The sequence below is a fragment of the Lytechinus variegatus genome, chromosome 11 (genome assembly GCF_018143015.1).
Source record: "Lytechinus variegatus isolate NC3 chromosome 11, Lvar_3.0, whole genome shotgun sequence".
Classification (NCBI taxonomy): Eukaryota; Metazoa; Echinodermata; class Echinoidea; order Temnopleuroida; family Toxopneustidae; genus Lytechinus; species Lytechinus variegatus.
In genome coordinates this window covers 12,837,826-12,857,508 of record NC_054750.1, presented here as the reverse complement: position 1 = coordinate 12,857,508, position 19,683 = coordinate 12,837,826, and the positions used below count along the sequence as shown (strand labels likewise).

At 36.5% G+C, this 19,683-nt stretch overlaps 1 protein-coding gene across 1 annotated transcript in view; it reads left to right on the top strand.

Moving 5' to 3' along the window:
• Positions 1-226: 226 nt before the first annotated feature.
• LOC121424478 (carbohydrate sulfotransferase 15-like) overlaps positions 227-19,683 on the top strand; it is a 46,079-nt gene continuing 26,622 nt past the window's right edge. Inside the window, exon 1 of the mRNA XM_041620176.1 lies at positions 227-322. Within this exon, the coding sequence (XP_041476110.1) occupies positions 299-322 (24 nt within the window). The 5' untranslated portion in view covers positions 227-298. The remainder of the gene's footprint in view (positions 323-19,683) is intronic.

The window sequence follows — 19,683 nt, the reverse complement described above, 5'->3', positions numbered from 1 at the left end:
TAGAACCATCATCTCAGATTAATTAAATCATGTTTGTAAAAATGTAGCATTGAATACCATTGGTCTAAACTGGATAGGTCATAGCCCCTTTTGGAATCTAGCTCTTTACATGTAGGAGGTGACGCGTTTCAGCGTTCACTCAGTATTAGGCATTTACTATTTGCACCAGCCACAACCAAGAAAAGAAGTCCTTCAAGAAACTTTCGTTTCGCTTTGTACACTTTACACACTTGGACAGGAAGGAATGACTTAGCTTTCATAACTGTATGGCAATCGTCGTGTAATTAAGACACATAAGATGAAGAATAACTGCAAGTTTAGTGTAAGTTAATTGAATTTGTATTGTGTTTATATCGTGATATGCATGATTGCACTAGGAGAAAACATATTCCAAATCAAAACAGTGGATATACATTTTTTCGTATTTGACAACCGTTGTGAAGTTTGCTTTGTAAGAAAATTTTCACAAAATAATAAGGAAATTATGATTATGTGAAAGGGAATTGAAACTCATTATGTTCTTGGTTACAAAACTTGTACTGTGCAGTGGCGTACCTAGGATTTTCCACAGGGGGGCAAAACCGTCCGTCAATAATTTTGACAAGCCAAAAAAAGTCTTCAATCACAAATAAAGGATATTGTACCAGAAAAAAAGTGACAAGCAAAAAAAAAGAAAAAAAAGGTCTTCAAGCTTGTCGGGGGGGGGGGGGGGGCAATAAAGCTATTCAAGCTCGTCAGGTACCATAGGTACGCTAGTGGTACTGTGATTATGATGTAACTTAGGTGAAAAAAAATTTGGTGAAAAAAAAGTGATTATGATGAACCTGTCTTTACGTCTTGAAATAATTTCTCTTTATATTGCAAGGAATGGCTGGTAAACGGCACTGAATACCAAAAAAGACCACTACTACTTCTTTTCCTTCTGATCTTCTTCTTTTTCTTCTTCTTCTTCTTTTTCTTCTTCTTTTAATGAGTTATTCGTATACATTATAGTATCACGCATTTTTGCGTTCCAAACATGTCATAATGTGTTGTGTCTACGATGCTTTGTATTCTATCTTGAACGCAAGGGCTGGGGGCACTCCCCCCCAAAAAAAAACAGTAGGAAAAAATGTCCTTTTTCAAAATGATATGTGCCTTTTTTCAAAATATAATACCTTTTTTGAAGAAAAACAATACATTTTTGGTTAGACAATCGCGAATTTTTCGGCTCGTGCTTCGCGCTCGCATCAGTTATTGTTTAGTAAGGTACTCATTATGTTCTTGGTTACAAAAAATACTTAGAAAGTCAAGTTTTTATTTGGAATATCACAAACTTTCAGCTCGCGCTTCGTGCTTGCATCATTCGATTGGTGAGATATGTATATTATTCATCAGTCACTAAATGCAGGCCTTACCAGCTTCCTTTTCCTATTAAAAAAATCAGCTCACGCTCCGCGGTGGCGTCAATTCTTTAGTTTTGTTTTGTAATGATCTTTATTATTCATTCAAAATTTATTTCGTACATACATAATCAAGAAAATATAGAACAAGATAATAATTGCAGCAGTGCAATACACAAATTAAATAACAGTGTAATAAACATAACAGGCACAGAGACATAATCCGAACTCATATAAAATATAACATTTCAACAACTTATGTATGCAGTTAAAGCAAGTAATAAAACAAAGACGGAACTACGCGAATTAAAAGAATGAACATATATGTATATATATATATATATATATATGAGGTTCTCCCATCCCATGAGCCCCCCCCCCCCCTCAGACCCCAAGCTGAACAAACTAACACAACAACAACAAACAGGAGAAATAGTAGACAGAAAAAAAACATACACATAAAGGAGAGAGAAAAGTAAAAAAGACAAGAACCATTAACAAAAGGAAAAAAACAAACAAACAAAGCATAAGACAGGAAAATTTGGAAGGAACCCCCCCCCCAAAAAAAAAAAACGAACCAATAGCAGACAGGACAGAGGTCAGTTTACAGTGACAGTGATCGATCGATTCCATGCATGGGAAGACGAGGGGCACCCCTCCCTTCCCCATCCTTTTTATTTTGGTTAATGTTTAAAACCTTTAATTATTCCCATTTTTCATAGTGTCGCGTTAACGTATTACGCTCTAGTGCAATCTTCTTATCCTCTTTGCTAATAAGTAACTTTTCCTTTATCTCTTCAGGAGTTGGTGGTTTACCCTTCCCTCTCCCTTGATATATTAAATATTTGATTAGCAAAATGATATGATTAAGTAATTATATTTTTCCGGTTGTTTCCTCGAGACCAATATGGATTTCCATCCAGCTTAGTTTTTTTGAGAATTGGAGGGCTAAACAACTTACTACTCCTTTCCCACCAATCCCCTACTTTTTCACATTAAAAAATAAATGCTTATATGTTTCTTCGTGTTTGCTACAGAAAGAACATTTGTCACTTGCTATAAAATGAAACCAGTGTAAGTGATGATTCAGAAAGATGATATTGTATAACATTTTAAATAGAAATTCTCTCAATTTGTTATCCGACGTAATAAGTCTAGTAGGACGGTAAAATGTTTTCTCAATTTCTTTATTTGACAGATTATATAATAATGCTAAGTTATGAAAAATAACTGGTTGTTCAGCAATTTGTTTTATACACTCTCTATATAGATTTTTGGAAGTAACCGAGTCGAATTGAATTTTTTTTCTCATGAAAGACAAATTCAATATTTAAGCCGTCCACTGAAGTATTCCTACCTAATCTGTCTTTCCATTCTCTGGGGGTATGTGCAAATATTTCTTGAATAACTGATACTTCCTCCTCTTCCAATCCCATACATCTGAAATAATTATCCGGCTTAAGTGCCCCCTTAACATCTGTAATGTGATGAAATTTAAAAATATTTTTAAGAAATAGATTTTCATGAAAAAACGTTTTTCCTTTATTCAGAATACACTTATTATTAAAGAAAATGTCATTTCTTTTACTATTTGTATCTTTTTTAATAAAAATATTCATATCAGACCAAATACATAACATTTCTCGGTAATATTTTGGTAATTTAACATCGACCATATCAGGGGAAAAATTGCAGTAAAATATTAAAATACCACAAAATGTTCTCAGGAGAAATTTAAAATCTTTTCCATTTCGCTCTCTGGTCACCAGTAACTAACCTTTTAATCGACATCACTCTTTGTACCATTATAAATAGTTTGAAATTGAGCATGTTTAGCCCACCTTGCCTGTAATCCAGATATAAAGTGTTTCTTTTTATTTTGTCTTTCCCCCGCCATACAAAGTCAAAACATGTATCATCAATTTCTTTGAAAACCTAGTCTGGAACTGGAGATAGGGAGCTCACATAAGTCAATTTGGAAAACGCATACGTTTTAAGCAAATGAATTTTTCCTATCAAAGTGAGATCTCGTTGTTTCTACCAAATTAATAACTTTTTAATTTTGCTCAAAATTTCTTTGAAATTCATTTCTTCAGCCACATCAGGATTGAGTGAAAAGTAAATACCCAGTATTTTCACAATATCAACTCTTTTACCGAATGGAAAGCTGTTCCCTGATGGAACAGGAGGCCCTAGAGGCAAAATGAAAGTTTTATTTTTATTAATTTTCAGTCCGGATATTTTCTTGAACTTCTCAAGTATTATGTCTAATCTATCTATAGAGTCTAAATCTTGCACGAATAATGTCATGTCATCAGCATAAAGAACCTGCTTAATTTCTGTATCGCCAAAGCAAATACCCCTTACTGAATTATCATTTCGAATAGAGTGAGTTAATCATTCTATACACAATATAAAAAGATAAAAAAGATTAGTTAGATACGATTAGTTAGATACACATCTTTATAACGATAACCAAAACTACTCGGAAAGTTCAATTTTCAAGGGCATGATTTAGTTAATTAAAGCATTTTTTTATTTTATGCATAAATTAGCCTAATTATTTTTTTAGCATCGATATTTTTCGCAAAATTTGTTTTTATGGTTTTGTATATTTTCATCGCGATCGTGCGTTCGACGGCCGAGATCAAATGGTGGGGGGTGGGGCTGTTTGAGCTCCCTTTGATCTTTCGAACTCGTCTTCTTATATAGGCGTCGAAATGGTCCTGTCTACTTAAGGTATAGGTCGCATGCATAAACGGTCAAGGTTATTACTCATTATGTAGTGTCCAACATGTGTTAAAGGCCTGGTCACACCACCCGAGCGTTGTTGGAGCGGTAGGGAGAGAGGGTCGAATTTCGATCACAAAGTTGGGGAATAGTGATGATTTTTTTTTCTCTCCGCTCCATGGCACGACCGCTCCAACAACGCTCGGGCGGTGTGACCAGGGTCGCATGCAATAGATCAATTTGTTAAGGTCGCATGCAATAGATCACTTTGTTAAGCTTATTACTCATACTGGTTGGATTTTATTTTAGGCATCAGTTGTTTACTCCCTCTTGGGTTACATGTCACATGTCATAGGTGTTTTGTGTCTATACTTGGATTGTCTGACGTTCCACCTCTAATATTCATGATATTAGTCTAGGTGATTAGTGAAAAAAATGTTCAAAAAATGGTACAAGCATGAAAATTGGCACAAAGGTAGAGTAGTTACATACATTTAAGCAGGGGGTGCCAACGTGAGTTTCCCAAATATAGCAACGGTTATTAGGTAAAATATTTACCTTAGTAACCGAGCTTTATTGTGCTTGAGGAACAGTTTTACAAGCAATATGTCACATATTTTTTTTATCTAAAGCATATTTCTTTGTATCACAACAGTTTTGATCCATTTATTCATAGCAACGGTTTCTAAGGGATCATTTTCGAGAGCAACAATAGTTTATCATAGTTCAGATCATTATAATTTACTCAGAAGAGCTCAGAAATTAATTTTGGCCCATAGATTCCTTATGTGATGATTGTTTTCATAGGTAGACCCAATGAGTACCAAAGCAACGGTTGCTAGGTAACAGATTTCCTCAATAATCAATACTTATAATGTGTTTTTATGATTATAATTTTGTGAGCCATGTGCACCACATCTTTTCTATTTAAGCATTAATATCTTAATCACAACAACCCAGGAACATGTATACCATGTTTAATGATAAATACCAGTTGCTAAGTAGCATGTTTTCTGCAACCGATTGTTAAAGGCCGTATAAGATTATTAATGCGTTTAAAGGTCAAGTCCACCCCAGAAAAATGTTAATTTGAATCAATAGAGAAAAATCAGACAAGCACAATGCTGAAAATGTCATCAAAATCGGATGTAAAATAAGAAAGTTATGACATTTCAAAGTTTCGCTTATTTTCAACAAAATAGTTATATGAACGAGCCAGTTGCATCCAAATGAGAGAGTCGATGATGTCACTCACTCACTATTTCTTTTTTTTGTTCGAATTATACAATATTTCAATTTTTACGAATTTGACGATTAGGACCTCCTTGCCTGAAGTACAAAATGTTACAATATTGTAATTCCATGTGTTCAGGGAGGAATGAAACTTCATTTCACATGACAATGACAAGAAAATAAAAATATTTCATATTTCATATAATAAATTACAAAAGAAATAGTGAGTGAGTGATGTCATCAACTCTCTAATTTGGATGTAACTGGCTCGTTCATATAAATATTTTGTTGAAAATAAGCGAAACTTTAAAATGCCATAACTTTCTTATTTTACATCCGATTTGGATGAAATTTTCAGTGTTATGCTTGTTGATTTTTTCTCTTTTTATTCAAATTAAGTTTTTGTTGGGGTGGACTTGTCCTTAAAACGTAAAAGCTTGCACAAATCAAACTACCTCATGATATGGTTTATATTTCCAAAAACGATGTCTACGGGGTTCATATCATTTGCATAATGATACTTGGTGCTTGTTAGAAAACTCACCTTAAAATCAATCTTTCTTCATTTGGAAACCACAATCATTAGGAATCAACCTAAACATAATTATGTAAAAGATCAATCATTGTTTAATTTTTTGGTGTCTTTCATCCCAAAGGGTTATTTGTTAATGTTTGTTATTACTATATAGTTACATACCTACCAATGAATGATAATAGACCACATGATTATTTATCTGAGCGATTGACAATAAAGGTAGGATTGATCGACACTTGTATCATCAAGAATTATAAGTCTAGAAACCGTTGACATTCATGTACAAATTTCATGTACTTTCAACACATCAATTCTAAGCCTATATTTCGTGGCTCCATTAACATTGATAACATTCATCTTGCTGAAAAACGAGAAACAAAATTCTTAGGTGTATTAATTGACTCTAATTTAACTTGGAATAGCCGCATTCGTTATATTAGCACACTTGTTGCCAGAGGTATTGGCATACTATTCAAACTGAAATATTGTCTTTCCCAAAGATCACTATTCATGCTTTACAATTCTTTTATTTTGTCACATATATCATATTGAAACATATTGTGGGGTAATTGCAACAAAACGAAAATAGACTCAATTCTACGCCTCCAAAAGAGAGTACTCCGCATTTGCTCCCACTCGCAATTTTTAGCACATGCTGATCCTATTTTTCAGAACCTGAAAACATTAAAAATTCATGACATTCATACTTTCCAAACTGCCATTTTTATGTACAAGTTCTCAACTAAATCTATACCTACACCCTTTAAAGATATTTTTGTTTACAACAGCAACATTCATCCATCATGTTCATATCCTACACGCCACTCATCCAGCATCCACCTCACAAACCCGATAACAATATTAGCACATTAAACGATCAGACATCACGGCCCAGACGTCTGGAATGATTTGCCCAATGATATTAAACTCACTGCATCTATATTTTCTTTTAAAGCTTCATTGAAAAAAATATCTTTTATCGAAGTATTCTTAATATCACACCTGCACGTTCACTCACATGCACACACACACACACGCACACTTTATTTCTTAATTTTTCTTCTTTCTCTTTTTTTCTGATGATTTGTGACGTAAGATTGTCTTCCAGACCTAGACCTATAAAATGATAAATAATTGGTTTCTATGTAGCCCCTTCCCCCCTTTTGCTGCTATTACTCAAGCATTTATTTTGCTTATATAGTTTGCCACTGCATTTTTTTTCATTCTGTAATTTTTGTGGCTATTTATTTCCAAGGAGGCCAAGTGATAGGCCTATCACTTTAAGACCCTATACCTACAAATGCCCTTGGAAAGATTCCACAAAATAAACATTTAGCGAGAGGTCACTCTTGTAGAAGAACGGTAACATGAGCTGACCATGAGGTCATGGGTTACAACCTAAACATCTCTGATCTTGGAGAGGTGAAAGAATGACCGCCAAGATTACAGGGTGACCAGACGTCCCGTATTTCCCGGGATTGTCCCGTATTTTGCTTCTTTGTCCCGGCGTCCCGACAAACCCTCCCTGGGACGCCTAATTGTCCCGTATTTCAGAATATTGAACAAAATGTATTTAAAAGTGACGAATTTTCAAAATAACCAACAGATGACGAAGCAGAGACAACAATAAAATCGAAATAAACTTTTGCAAGTTCTGCGGTGATTTTCTTGCTAACCCAATACATCGCAAACAAACTGGCTTCCTGCCAATGTGTGGCAAGCTAGTACTAGCTAGGCATGTAGGATCGGAGCAGATTCTCTCCACCAAACATGCCAAAATAATCACAAAATCGGCGGGAAATTTGTATAATTATATTATGGGTTCTAAGATTCCTCTTTCTTTATTTTCTATCATTCTTCATCCTTCTATCCTTCCTGCTTGCCTGTTTTTGTTCCATCTGTAATTCCTATCTGACCCTTTCTCTCTCTCTGTTCATTTTTCTTTCTTTCCTCCTTTTATTACCCGTCTTCTTTATCAAATTTCCCTTTTTATTTCCTTCATTCTTTCTTTAAACTTTTTTCTTCTCCCCCTCCCTTCCTCTCCTTTTTCTTTTATATAATACAACATGATATATTATTCATAAATGTAACATTTCTTTTCTCATTTCAACAATATGGAAACCACAACGTATTATAACTAGGCAAATCTAATTACCGATACGGAACCTGCATGAGGATATTGACGACAATTCAGTGAATGGAATCAAAACAGAATATATACTTATATATTCATAACAAAATCGAAAGAAAATAATCATAAAGGGATCATGTGAAGATACGGTATCGGGTGTAGGATTTTAATAATATAGTGTTATAAATATTATGTCAGTCAAATTGATTTTAAAAAAGTCAATCTATTGGTCATCTAACAGTACCGGCATGTATATTGCAATGCAGATTTGATCTCTGCAGCTTTGATTGTAGGCTATATACACTGTTAAAAAAAAACCTGATTTTACAGAAAAAAGAAAGAAGATTTTGCAAAAAGCGATATCAGTATCTTTCTGTAAATTCATATAATAGGAATTTTTTTGCAATTTTACAGTTACTGTTTAAAAAGGGGAAATGGTGTTTTATTGAAGGAAATTTGTAAGTGAGGTTCCATATACACCAAATACCAATTTGCTATAAGATTACGCTATCTGGTAAGATTACAGGTGTTCTCGAGACTCTGCTGCAGGAACTTCATTTATTTGAGTGTAGGTCATATTTGCTTAGAATAACATTTCATTTGATTAGTCAATTTTTTTTCTCTGTGATTCATGCCAAAAAAATTGTTTATCAAAATGCTATTTGTTGTGTAATGAAAAAAATATATTATGGTAATGCTATGAATGCAGAAGAAAAGAATATATTAAATCAAATATATTGATTATTCTGACCTGATGTTGCCATTAGTCTGCCTCTACACTGCCAAAACTCTGGTGTTGATTTAACACCAGCCGGGAATCTATATATGTCCATACCAGGGAAGTGTTAAACAACACCAGTTTCGTTTTGGTCTAACACCAGATATGTGTTTATAATTACAGTCAACACCAATTAGCATTAAAACAGCATCGCTTTGATTCCAAACTGGTGATGTTTCAATACTTCTCTGGTGTGATTCCGGGCTGGTGTTAAATCAGCACCGGAGTTTTTGCAGTGTAACTCCACGATTGGTCTATTTCATTCTTAGGATGGATTGATATGGTTCGGATCATTAGTGAAGAACAAATGTGTTCTTCATATTCACGTGTAAACATATTATGGTTAGGAGGCGCGATTGCGATATCTCAGTCGGTATATAGAGCGGGGGTTCGGATTCCAGATCATATAGAAATGATTCTGCTGGTGGCATTATCACTTTGTCTCGCAATATAATGTCCTTATGGGGAGAAATGTTTCTTACACTTCGATTGATGAAAAATTCATCTTCCTATCGAATAGGATGATTACTGTAACTTTCTTGATGTATTCCTCCGTTGCCTCTATTATACTTTTTCGAGCACAATGCATGATTCACAGTGGCTTTGCTTTCCCTTACTTATGATTAACCAAAATAGTCTTTTTGACAAAATATATGCCCAAATCTTAGAAGGCATGTGCGACACGGTTACACTTTGTAATTCCGAAGGTTCGTAATCCCGAAACACGTAAATTGCCTATAACTCGAGGTTCGTTAACCCGAAAACGTAAAAGGGTTCGTTTATCCGAACATTTGTGGCGTTATTCCGAAGGTTTGATGTCCTGAAGGTTCGTTAGTCCGAAAACGAAATAAGGTTCGTTGTCCCGAAGGTTCGTTAATTCGAGAACGAAATAAGGTTCGTTAGTCCGAAAACAAAATAAGATTCGTTAATTATTACGTTTTCGGATTAACAAACGTCGGAATTACAATTCTCACTTTGTTTTCGGACTAACGAACCATCGGAATTACGGACCTCATTTCGTTTTCGGAAATACGAACCTTCGGAATAACAAAACTTCGGAATATCCGAACCTTCGGATTAACGAAGCTTCGGAATTACGAATGTATGCGGTGCGACACAACTAATGTACGTTCGATTCATTCGCTATAATCGTACTCGAAGTCCCAAGCTATTGAAAAATGTGCAGTTGTACATTATTTATCTTCATCATCTAGAAAATATTGTAAAATATCTGTAAATTATGCATATGACTCTACTGCCCAGCATTATAATCAAATAAAACAATACGTACAGTGGCAATAATTGCTTCTAAATCTGAAGTATACTAGATGCTAGAATATAATGGGCAATGTAAGAAGTCATCTCAAATAGGTTTGAAGCTAAACCAACACCTTAACACTGAGCTTTCCAATCATACGTTTTGATTACCTGGTAAGTAACACAATATATTGCAGTATACTACTTCATCTACATGATTTGTAGGATGCGGCGTTAGTAATTAGTGTCAATAAGGCCTACAGAGATCTTCATTTCTCTCAAAAGATTTTGTTGTATACTCACCAAATGTACTCCTTCGTTACATATTTACAAGTCAACGATACCTGGGCTGTTTCAGGTCTGCTGACAATGCTTCAATGCTATACAGGGAACATACATTCAATGATGCTTGAGTCTGTTTCAGGTCTACTGTACATGATATTTAAGTCATTCATTTATGCCACATCCACTACAATACCCTTTGTCATTATCATAACAGGAGAGATCTTATATAATTTTTTAATAGTAAGCACATTTAATGAACCAGTAATCATTTTTTCTGTGTGTTAGCTGTGTCAGGTATAAGTAAAAAAAAAGTATGAAAAAAATAATGAAATTATGTACACCGAAAGTAGGTTTGTTACCTATTTATGTACGAGTATTATGCAAATAATTTTTTGGACTGCATCTGAACTCTTTTGTATATATGAGATATCTATTTTAATTTATTAAGTTTTATACTTTGACCAATGTTCTAACCATATTCTCATTAAAACATTATGTCCAATTTTTTTATTCAGGAATATTATATATAGCTTCTATGGAAGATATGTTGCTTAGCAACTGTTGCTGTACATGGTTGGAATGTTGCTTGATATGTGATTGTGACATTGGCGCTTAGGAGTCAAAATATAGTTTTTGAATTAAGATAACACCCCCAAATTGGTGGTTGCTAAGGTAAATAAGTTACCTAGCAACTGTTGCTATACAGAGAGAGATCAGGTTGGCACCCTCTGCTAAAAATGTTCAGCACTGTTAACTCTTCCTGTCAGCCAATTTCATGCTTGTACCACAATCTGAACAATTCTTGCTATTTTTTGCACCAATCATCTAGACTATATTGTTCTTGCGCTGTGTTGTAGGGCATTGTCTACTAATTGGTTCAGACGAAGCGTAGAGGGATACTGTTATAACCATCGATGGCCGTATTTAAAGAAGTTAACTGTGAACATGGGCGGAAATCTGTCCCCAAAGGTAGGGGGCGGGGGTACCAGGGCCTGGAAAATTTGAAAAGCAAAAAAAAAAACCCTAGATGGCCGCCGAAATTGCCAATTTGGATCCCATGGGACACGATTTGGAAAAGGGAAAATCAAAATTCATTAACTAGACACTTTAGGCAATACACAAAAGTTGGTTAGAAATATATATCATGGGGGTGCGTAGAAACCTATCTCTTTCCCCTCCTAAATTATGTAAATAGGCAGGGTTTTGTCAACGCTTTCTCTCTTGCAGTTATCAGACTATTTTATCCGATTTTGAAGAAATTTTCAGCATTGTGCTAGTTTGATTTTTCTCTAATTATTCAAATAAAAAATTTCCTCGGGTGGACTTGATCTAAAAAAAAAACCTGATGCAATTAAATGGACAACGAAAGAAAGTCCAGGGGTCCATAAGTGTTCCACTTCATCTTGAAAGGGAAATAGACCGTACAATAAAGAAGACGAAATCAGAACAAGAAACATCAGTAGTCGGTACACTAAATTTGCATACTAATTTACAAGAAATCAATTTGTAATAGTCGTTTTTCTCGATTACACAGGGTGTTTGTTAGTCTAGGTTTATGTGGAAGAGAGGATTGCTTGTTATTTTTTCTTGCTCATCACGAGAGTCTTGAAAACTATGCCGAGTATATTGGAAAAAGTTGTTATTCATTGGTGTATATTATTTTTGCGTAAGAAAAAAACTTGAAATTTGCACCGTTAATGAAATTGCAGGCGCGTAGCCAGGGGGCGGTCATTCCCCTCCTTCCCAAACTTGAGAAAGAAAAAAAAAGAAGGGGAGGAGAGAAGGAGAAAGTGAAGGGATAAAAGGAAATGTTATTGTTTTTCCTTCTTATTTTTTTATCAAACTAAAAAGAACCTAAACGAGACCCTCTCTCTCTTCATACACTGGTAGAAAGTTTATCCCTAAAATAAAAGAATTTCTTGCAGCAAGAGTCTCGAGAACACTTGTGATCTTACCACATTGCGCAATCTTACATTTATGTCATGTAAAATTACGGGAAATATGTATTTGGTGTATGGAACCTTACAAATTTCCTTAAATAAAACACCCTTTTCCCATTTTAATACAGACCTGTCCTGTTAAATTGCAGAAAAATTCCTGTTTTATGAATTTACAGAATGATTCTGTTATTGCTTTCTGCAAAATCTTTTTCTTTTAAATCAGGGCTTTTTTAACAGTGTACAAAATCTTGCTTACGCGCTTCGCGCGGGTTTAGTTTCAAAATACCACTTTATCTTTGTTTCCCATCTTTTTTTCTACGCCGTTTCTCCCCTCCCCGGCTATGGAACTCGTGTATTTCTCGCCAGAAATGTCAAAGTATACGTCGGTGTAAAGTACGACATGTATGAAATGTATTCTTAAAAAGCCATTGACACAAAATTTCCGCTCTTCTGGTTGGAGTGGGTAAAAGTCACCATATCATTTAGGCAAGTATCTGCTCAAAGGGGTAGGCGTTAAATTTGTGCCGTGCTATATGCAAAGGTATACACATAAAACTTTATTCTATATCGCTGCACATCCATCTCATGTCTTGTTTTGCGCCACTAATTTGAAATTTCAAATATCACTGAAGTGAAAAATAATATATTATGATTGCCAGGTGGGAAGTGACTTTTTATTACATTATTTACCTACTGCTGCTTGGCACCAAATAAGGAATGCGTAAAACTGAGGATTACAGTTATTAAAAGATTTAATCAAATCGTTTTAATCATTCTGTGGCCTCTTTTGATTTCTTTTACAATGATTGTACATTAAAATATACACGGATATGGATAACAAAACATAACTTAACTTAACGATAATCGTTGACTCTAGCCCCCATTATCTCATCTGGTCTAACATGTAGTCCGGGGGCTGGGAGAGTTTATTCAGCTGATCGGGTACAAAAGGTTTGATGGTCCCATCATGTTGGCATGAAGGCAGTGATTAAGGAAAAGTGTTGCTGCCGGGCCATTTCCTGTACGGAAGTCCCTGAAGGCCCCAAATAGGGGCCCAACAATTGGCTTATTCAGCTGAAAAGGTACATGGTTAATTCTTTAAATTTTAAGAAATACCAATGCCAGCAACTTTATCCAGTACGGGGGCCCAGACAGTAGGCGCAAAGGGCCCCCCGAAAATGGGTTTATTCAGCTGAAAAGTACATTGCTAATTATTTTTGCAATGGGCCGAGTATACATCGGGATTTCCCAAAATACCCATGCCAGCAACTATATCCCGTACGGGGGCCCAGACAGTAGCCCCAAAGTGCCCATATATCCTGTATATGTCCCACAACTAATTTTTATTAAGCTAAAAATGTATATGGATAATTCTTTTTGCAATGGACCGAGTATACATTGAGATTTTAAAAAATACCAATGCCTGCAACTTTATGCAGTACAGGGGCCCAGACAGTTGGCCCAAAGGGCCCCCCGAAAATGGGTTTATTCAGCTGAAAAGTACATGGTTAATTATTTTTGCAATGGGCCGAGTATACATCGGGATTTCCCAAAATACCTATGCCAGCAACTATATCCTGTACGGGGGCCCAGACAGTAGCCCCAAAGTGCCCATATATCCTGTATATGTCCCACAACTAATTTGTATTAAGCTAAAAATGTATATGGATAATTCCTTTTGAAATGGAGGCAGTATACATTGGGATTTTCAAAAAATACCCATGCCAGCAATTTTATCCTGTACGGGGGCCCAGACAGTAGGCCCAAAGGGCCCCCGAAAATGGGTTTATTCAGCTGAAAAGGTACATGGCTAATTCTTTTTGCAATGGACCGAGTATGTATTGGGATTTCCCAAAATACCCATGCCAGCAACTTTATCCTGTACGGGGGCCCAGACAGTAGCCCCAAAGTGCACATATATCCATTATATGTCCCACAACTAATTCATTCAGCTGAAAATCAACACGGATAATTCCTTTTGAAATGGAAGCAATATACAATGCGATTTGAAAAGAAAAACTCATGCCAGCAACTTCATCCTTTACAGGGCCCCCGAAAATAGGGTTGTTCAGCTGAAAAGGTACATGGCTAATTCTTTTTTAAAATGGAATCTGCATACTCTGAGGCTCAGAAAACTACCCATGCCAGCAACTTTACCCTGTACGGGGTCCAGACAGTAGCCCCAAAGTGCACATATATCCATTATATGTCCCACAACTAATTTATTCAGCTGAAAATGTACATGGATAATTCCTTTTGAAATGGAAGCAGTATACATTGGGATTTTCAAAAATACCCATGCCAGCAACTTCATCCTGTATAGGGGCCCAGACGGTAGGTCCAAAGGGCCTCCGAAAATAGGGTTCAGCTGAAAAGGTACATGGCTAATTCTTTTTAAAATGGAATCTGCATACTTTAAGGCTCACAAAAATACACATACCAGCAACTTTACCCTGCCATGGGCAGCATTCTACCTGTGTGGGGTCCAAAACAGAATTCATGCAGGGCCCATTAGAATGGTGCCTTATCAATGTATATATATATATATATATATTAATACATATATATATATTTTTTTTTTTGGGGGGGGGGTACAAAAACATGAAGGCCTCCATTGATAACAATGTAAGGGATGGGAGTGTTCAGGAATTTCCATCCGAATTAGACAAATTAGTTTGAGAGGCCGATTACTGTACAAAAACAATATGGCCCCTGAAATTGTGGCTAATCTAGCTCCACGCCCTGAACCTCTTTTTATGGGATTGCCTGACATTGTATAATGGCAACAGCCGCCTATTCTGATTTGTCTTCAACCATTTGTCAGTGCTTCCAGACTACTCTACATCATGGCTTCCACAACTCAGGTGAGAAATGTTAATTGTACTCATAATTTTATTCAAACCGAGTTGACTAATTAAACTATCTGTTGAACATAATAATGATCAAGCATCATACATTAGTTATCAACAATAAAAGTTTTATTATAAAAAAATATTTCATGATCACAACTGCCCTCACTTGCCAGATACAATGTCCCGCCATGCGTAGATCAAGTGGGCCTGAAATACCCCCCTCCTCCCCTCAAAAGAGGGGGGATAGAAAAGAGAAAAGGGAATGGGAAGGGGACTGAGGGAGAAGTGAAAAGCAGATCGGAAAGAATGAGAGGTGGAAAAGACAGAAAATGGTGAAGGGTTGAGAATGAAAAGGAGGAAATAGAAAATGAGAAGGGAACGGGGGAGGGGAGAGAAAAGAAAGGGGAGGAAGAGAGAAAATGAGAAGGGGCATATAGATGGGAGAGAGTGTGAAGGGGGCAAAGAGAAAGAATGAGAAGGGAAGAGGGGAGAGAAAAGGAATGGGGAAGAGACAAAAAAAAGAGACAGAAGGAAACTGGGAGAGACTAAAGAAAAGGGACAGTGAACAAAATAGAGGAGAGAGGGAAGGGGAAGGGAAGAGAAAGAGGAAATATAAAAACTAAGAGATACAGGAAGAACAGAATAAAAGATAGAGAAAATGAGAAAAAGGATAATTGGATTAAGGAAATTGATTGAAGAAACATGCAGGATATAGAGACGATCATAATGATATGGAAAAGAGAAATGAATAACAGCAAATGGAAGAAATGATTTTTTTACAAAAGCCCTTGCCGTCTCGTAAAAAATAAAAAAAAAATGAAAAGGGAAATATATGGGAAGATGTAGTTGGGTCTTGGAAGCTAAAGCAGCCTCGTACCTTTGATGGCGACACAAAGGGTTATGAGGGACAAAAGAGGAAAATAACATGAAAGGAGGAAGAAGTTTTAAAAATACATAGAAGTGGAAATGGAAAGAAAAGTAACCAAACAAATATCACACCTTTCAGGTTAATAAATCAAAATACTATTCTACTATATTCGGGCCTTGAACTGTAATCAACAAAAGTGATGGTAGTATTGGGCACACGGCAAACTACTCCCATATCCATAGCCCTTGTTGTGATATTACAAACCACTTGAAAGTGGTATTTGGGGATACGCCATTCTGCGCGCTCGCTATACTGCTACTGTCATTATTTCAGTTCAAGAAAGACTCTGCATGTTTCAATCTATTTTGTAAACCCTCACTTATAGTGTAGTTATGTAAATAATTATCCCTCCATGTATTTAGCCCAGTAAATCAAATGTGGGATTTCCGCCCGTTCCAAGCATATATATTCGATATCCCCAAATGAAACTACATGCATAAGCCTATTTATTGCACACTGGGCCCCTTTCAGGCATATATTACTGGAAATAAGAACCAAGGTATACTGATTACACTTCAAAATTAAATACCATGTACTAGTATATCCTGTTATCCTAGGGGCTTTTGGGGTTGACTGCATGTCTGGGCTTTATACAGAATAAACATGATGGCATTGGCATGATTGGTATCTTTTAAAAACCTTAGCTGAGTGCATACAAATTCCATCCAAAAAGGTTATACCCCTGTATCACTTCTGCCGAAAAAAAATGGTTGTTAGACATCCGTTTCCTTTTTGGCTGCTATCTTGGCCCCCATAAAGGGTAAATTTGCTGGAATTGACAATTATCCATGTATGTCTTCAGCCTAAAATACACTTTTTGGGGAGGGGCACTATGGGGCTACTGTCTGGGCCCCGTACAGGATAAAGTTGCTGGCATGTGTATTTTTGTGAGCCTTAAAGTATGCAGATTCCATTTTAAGAAGAATTAGCCATGTACCTTTTCAGCTGAACAACCCTATTTTCGGGGGCCCTTCGGGCCTATTCTCTGGGCCCTGTGAAGGATGAAGTTGCTGGCATGAGTTTTTCTTTTCAAATCGCATTGTATACTGCTCCATTTCAAAAGGAATTATCCGTGTTGATTTTCAGCGGAATAAATTAGTTGCTGGAGATATATGGGCACTTTGGGGCTACTGTCTGGCCCCCCGTACAGGATAAAGTTGCTGCATGGGTATTTTGGGAAATCCCAATACATACTCGGTTCATTGCAAAAAGAATTAGCCATGTACTTTTTCAGCTGAATAAACCCATTTTCGGGGGCCCTTTGGGCCTACTGTCTGGGCACCCGTACAGGATAAAATTGCTGGCATGGGCATTTTTGAAAATCCCAATGTATACTGCCTCCATTTCAAAAGGAATTATCCATAATCATTTTTAGCTTTATAGATTAGTTGTGGGACATATACAGGATATATGTGCACTTTGGGGCTACTGTCTGGGCCCCCGTACAGGATATAGTTGCTGGCATGGGTATTTTAAGAAATCCCGATCTATACTCGGTTCATTGCAAAAATAATTAGCCATGTACCTTTTCAGCTGAATAAACCCATTTTCGGGGGGGGGGGGGGCTTTGGGCCTACTGTCTGGGCCCCCGTACAGGATAAAGTTGCTGGCATTGGTATTTTTTAAAATCTCAATGTATACTCGGTCCATTGCAAAAAGAATTAACCATGTACCTTTTCAGCTGAATAAGCCAATTTTTGGGGCCCCTATTTGGGGCCTTCAGAGACTTCCGTACAGGATATGGCCCGGCAGCAACACTTTTCCTTAATCACTGCCTTCATGCCAACATGATGGGACCATCAAACCTTTTGTACCCGATCAGGTGAATAAACTCTCCCAGCCCCCGGACTAATGCCCCACTTGGCCCTGGTGATCGGTCCAGTTCCTGGCCTCCGCAACTTGCGATGTCTCTTCCACTCGGCCTCCGCAGCTTGCGATGTCTCTTCCACTCGGCCTCCGCAGACTGTGTTGCCCCCTTGATGAGTAGCCCTTAGATCAGAGATGTGGCTTCAAACGAATTGGTGGACGAGATCGAGCCCCCAATGATGACATGACATGAGCGGCAGCTGGGGTCGTTATCTCATCATCAACGTGTCCCTCAGTTCTAACTTCGACTGCCTATTCTAACGTCTGTGGTCTATTCTAGCTTAGGTGGTTCTCCTGAATTACCGAAATTAACCTCCTAATATACCCTCCCGTTCCTAGGACTAACTGTAATATTTCTATAAAGTAATTCAAAGAATTTCAATAACAGATGAGTGCATAAATTAATTAACACATTCTATAAATAAAAGACACTTCCTGTGCATCTGTCATGTCTGTATGCCTACATTCATCAATGCTAGATCAATTTCGGTTTCTTACGACACCTGTATGAAAATGCTTCGCCTAATAAGAAATATTTTCTAACACCTGTACAAAATATGACATAAACCTGGTACGCTTGTACTCTAAGGAGGAGAGGGGGGGGGGGGGGTATCAAACGTTTCTAACGCTTGCTTTTAAAATAGCCAAATTATTTGTACAAGCTTGTCTACAGGCCTACCCTAACCTGGACCAAGTAAATATTCTAAACACATGTTTGAACTCTAAATGAAACAGATCTATAATTAAATTTCTTTCCTGACAATGTTGCAATATATCATGATAAATCGGGACACTACTTTTTGCTTTTCTCTCATAAAAACAGTCAGATGGAAAATATCCCGATAATATTTCTCCCTTTCATAATGAGGGACGATAAAATAGTTATTCATATTGTGTATGACTTTTTTGTTAAGTAAGAAAAAAACACAATATAATAAAGTTTTGAAGTCATCGTTGTCAGATTTTTTTCTACCTTTGTCTATCAATTTAATTATTTCATTGCATTCCTTCTTCCTTTCTATCTCAATTACCCCTCGATCGTGTATGTTGACTTGAAATAGTATCAAAGAAGCAGTCTTCCCGGCTTTTTCACAGCGCCCATAGTACAGACGTAAATTTTCAATTTAATCGCTCCATCTCTGCTGGTTTATTTTCAAATGGTCTAATGCAATTTCGTCTGATTTAACTATTGCATTATTGACTTTGAAATGGTTATCGAGGGTGGATAGTGAGTGTAGTCTGAATAAACGCGAGCATTACAGAAAGTCGACGGAGCGTCACTCCAAAATGGATATTTCATAGCCCAATTTGCATGAATAATTAACCGGGAGTACGTGTTTATCGTTGGCTTTTCTTGCTCGATCCTAATCTTCGCCAGAATTAAAGCATACACCATTTGTTTTAAGATATCCTGGACCTGTTGAATTCTATCACAAAATTCACATTTAAGACAAATACGGTGCTTGCTGAGGCAGCAGCCTTCATACAATATTTTTTTAGGGAAAGCAAAAATATTTTATTCTTTCTTCGAAATATGCTTAATGCACATGCAAGTGGAATGACTCTGGTGGTCTCACCTGCATCACACGATTCAATATAGCAGCACTGCTGACTTTGAAAACTACTATAAAATAATTATTCACAAAAGATACCATTCATACATGTATAATGATACAATACTACGTTCATTGACATTCAACCTTGATCATGTGACCTAAAGCTTGTCAGTGAAACTTGATTACCCCTATATTCACATTTTATACACT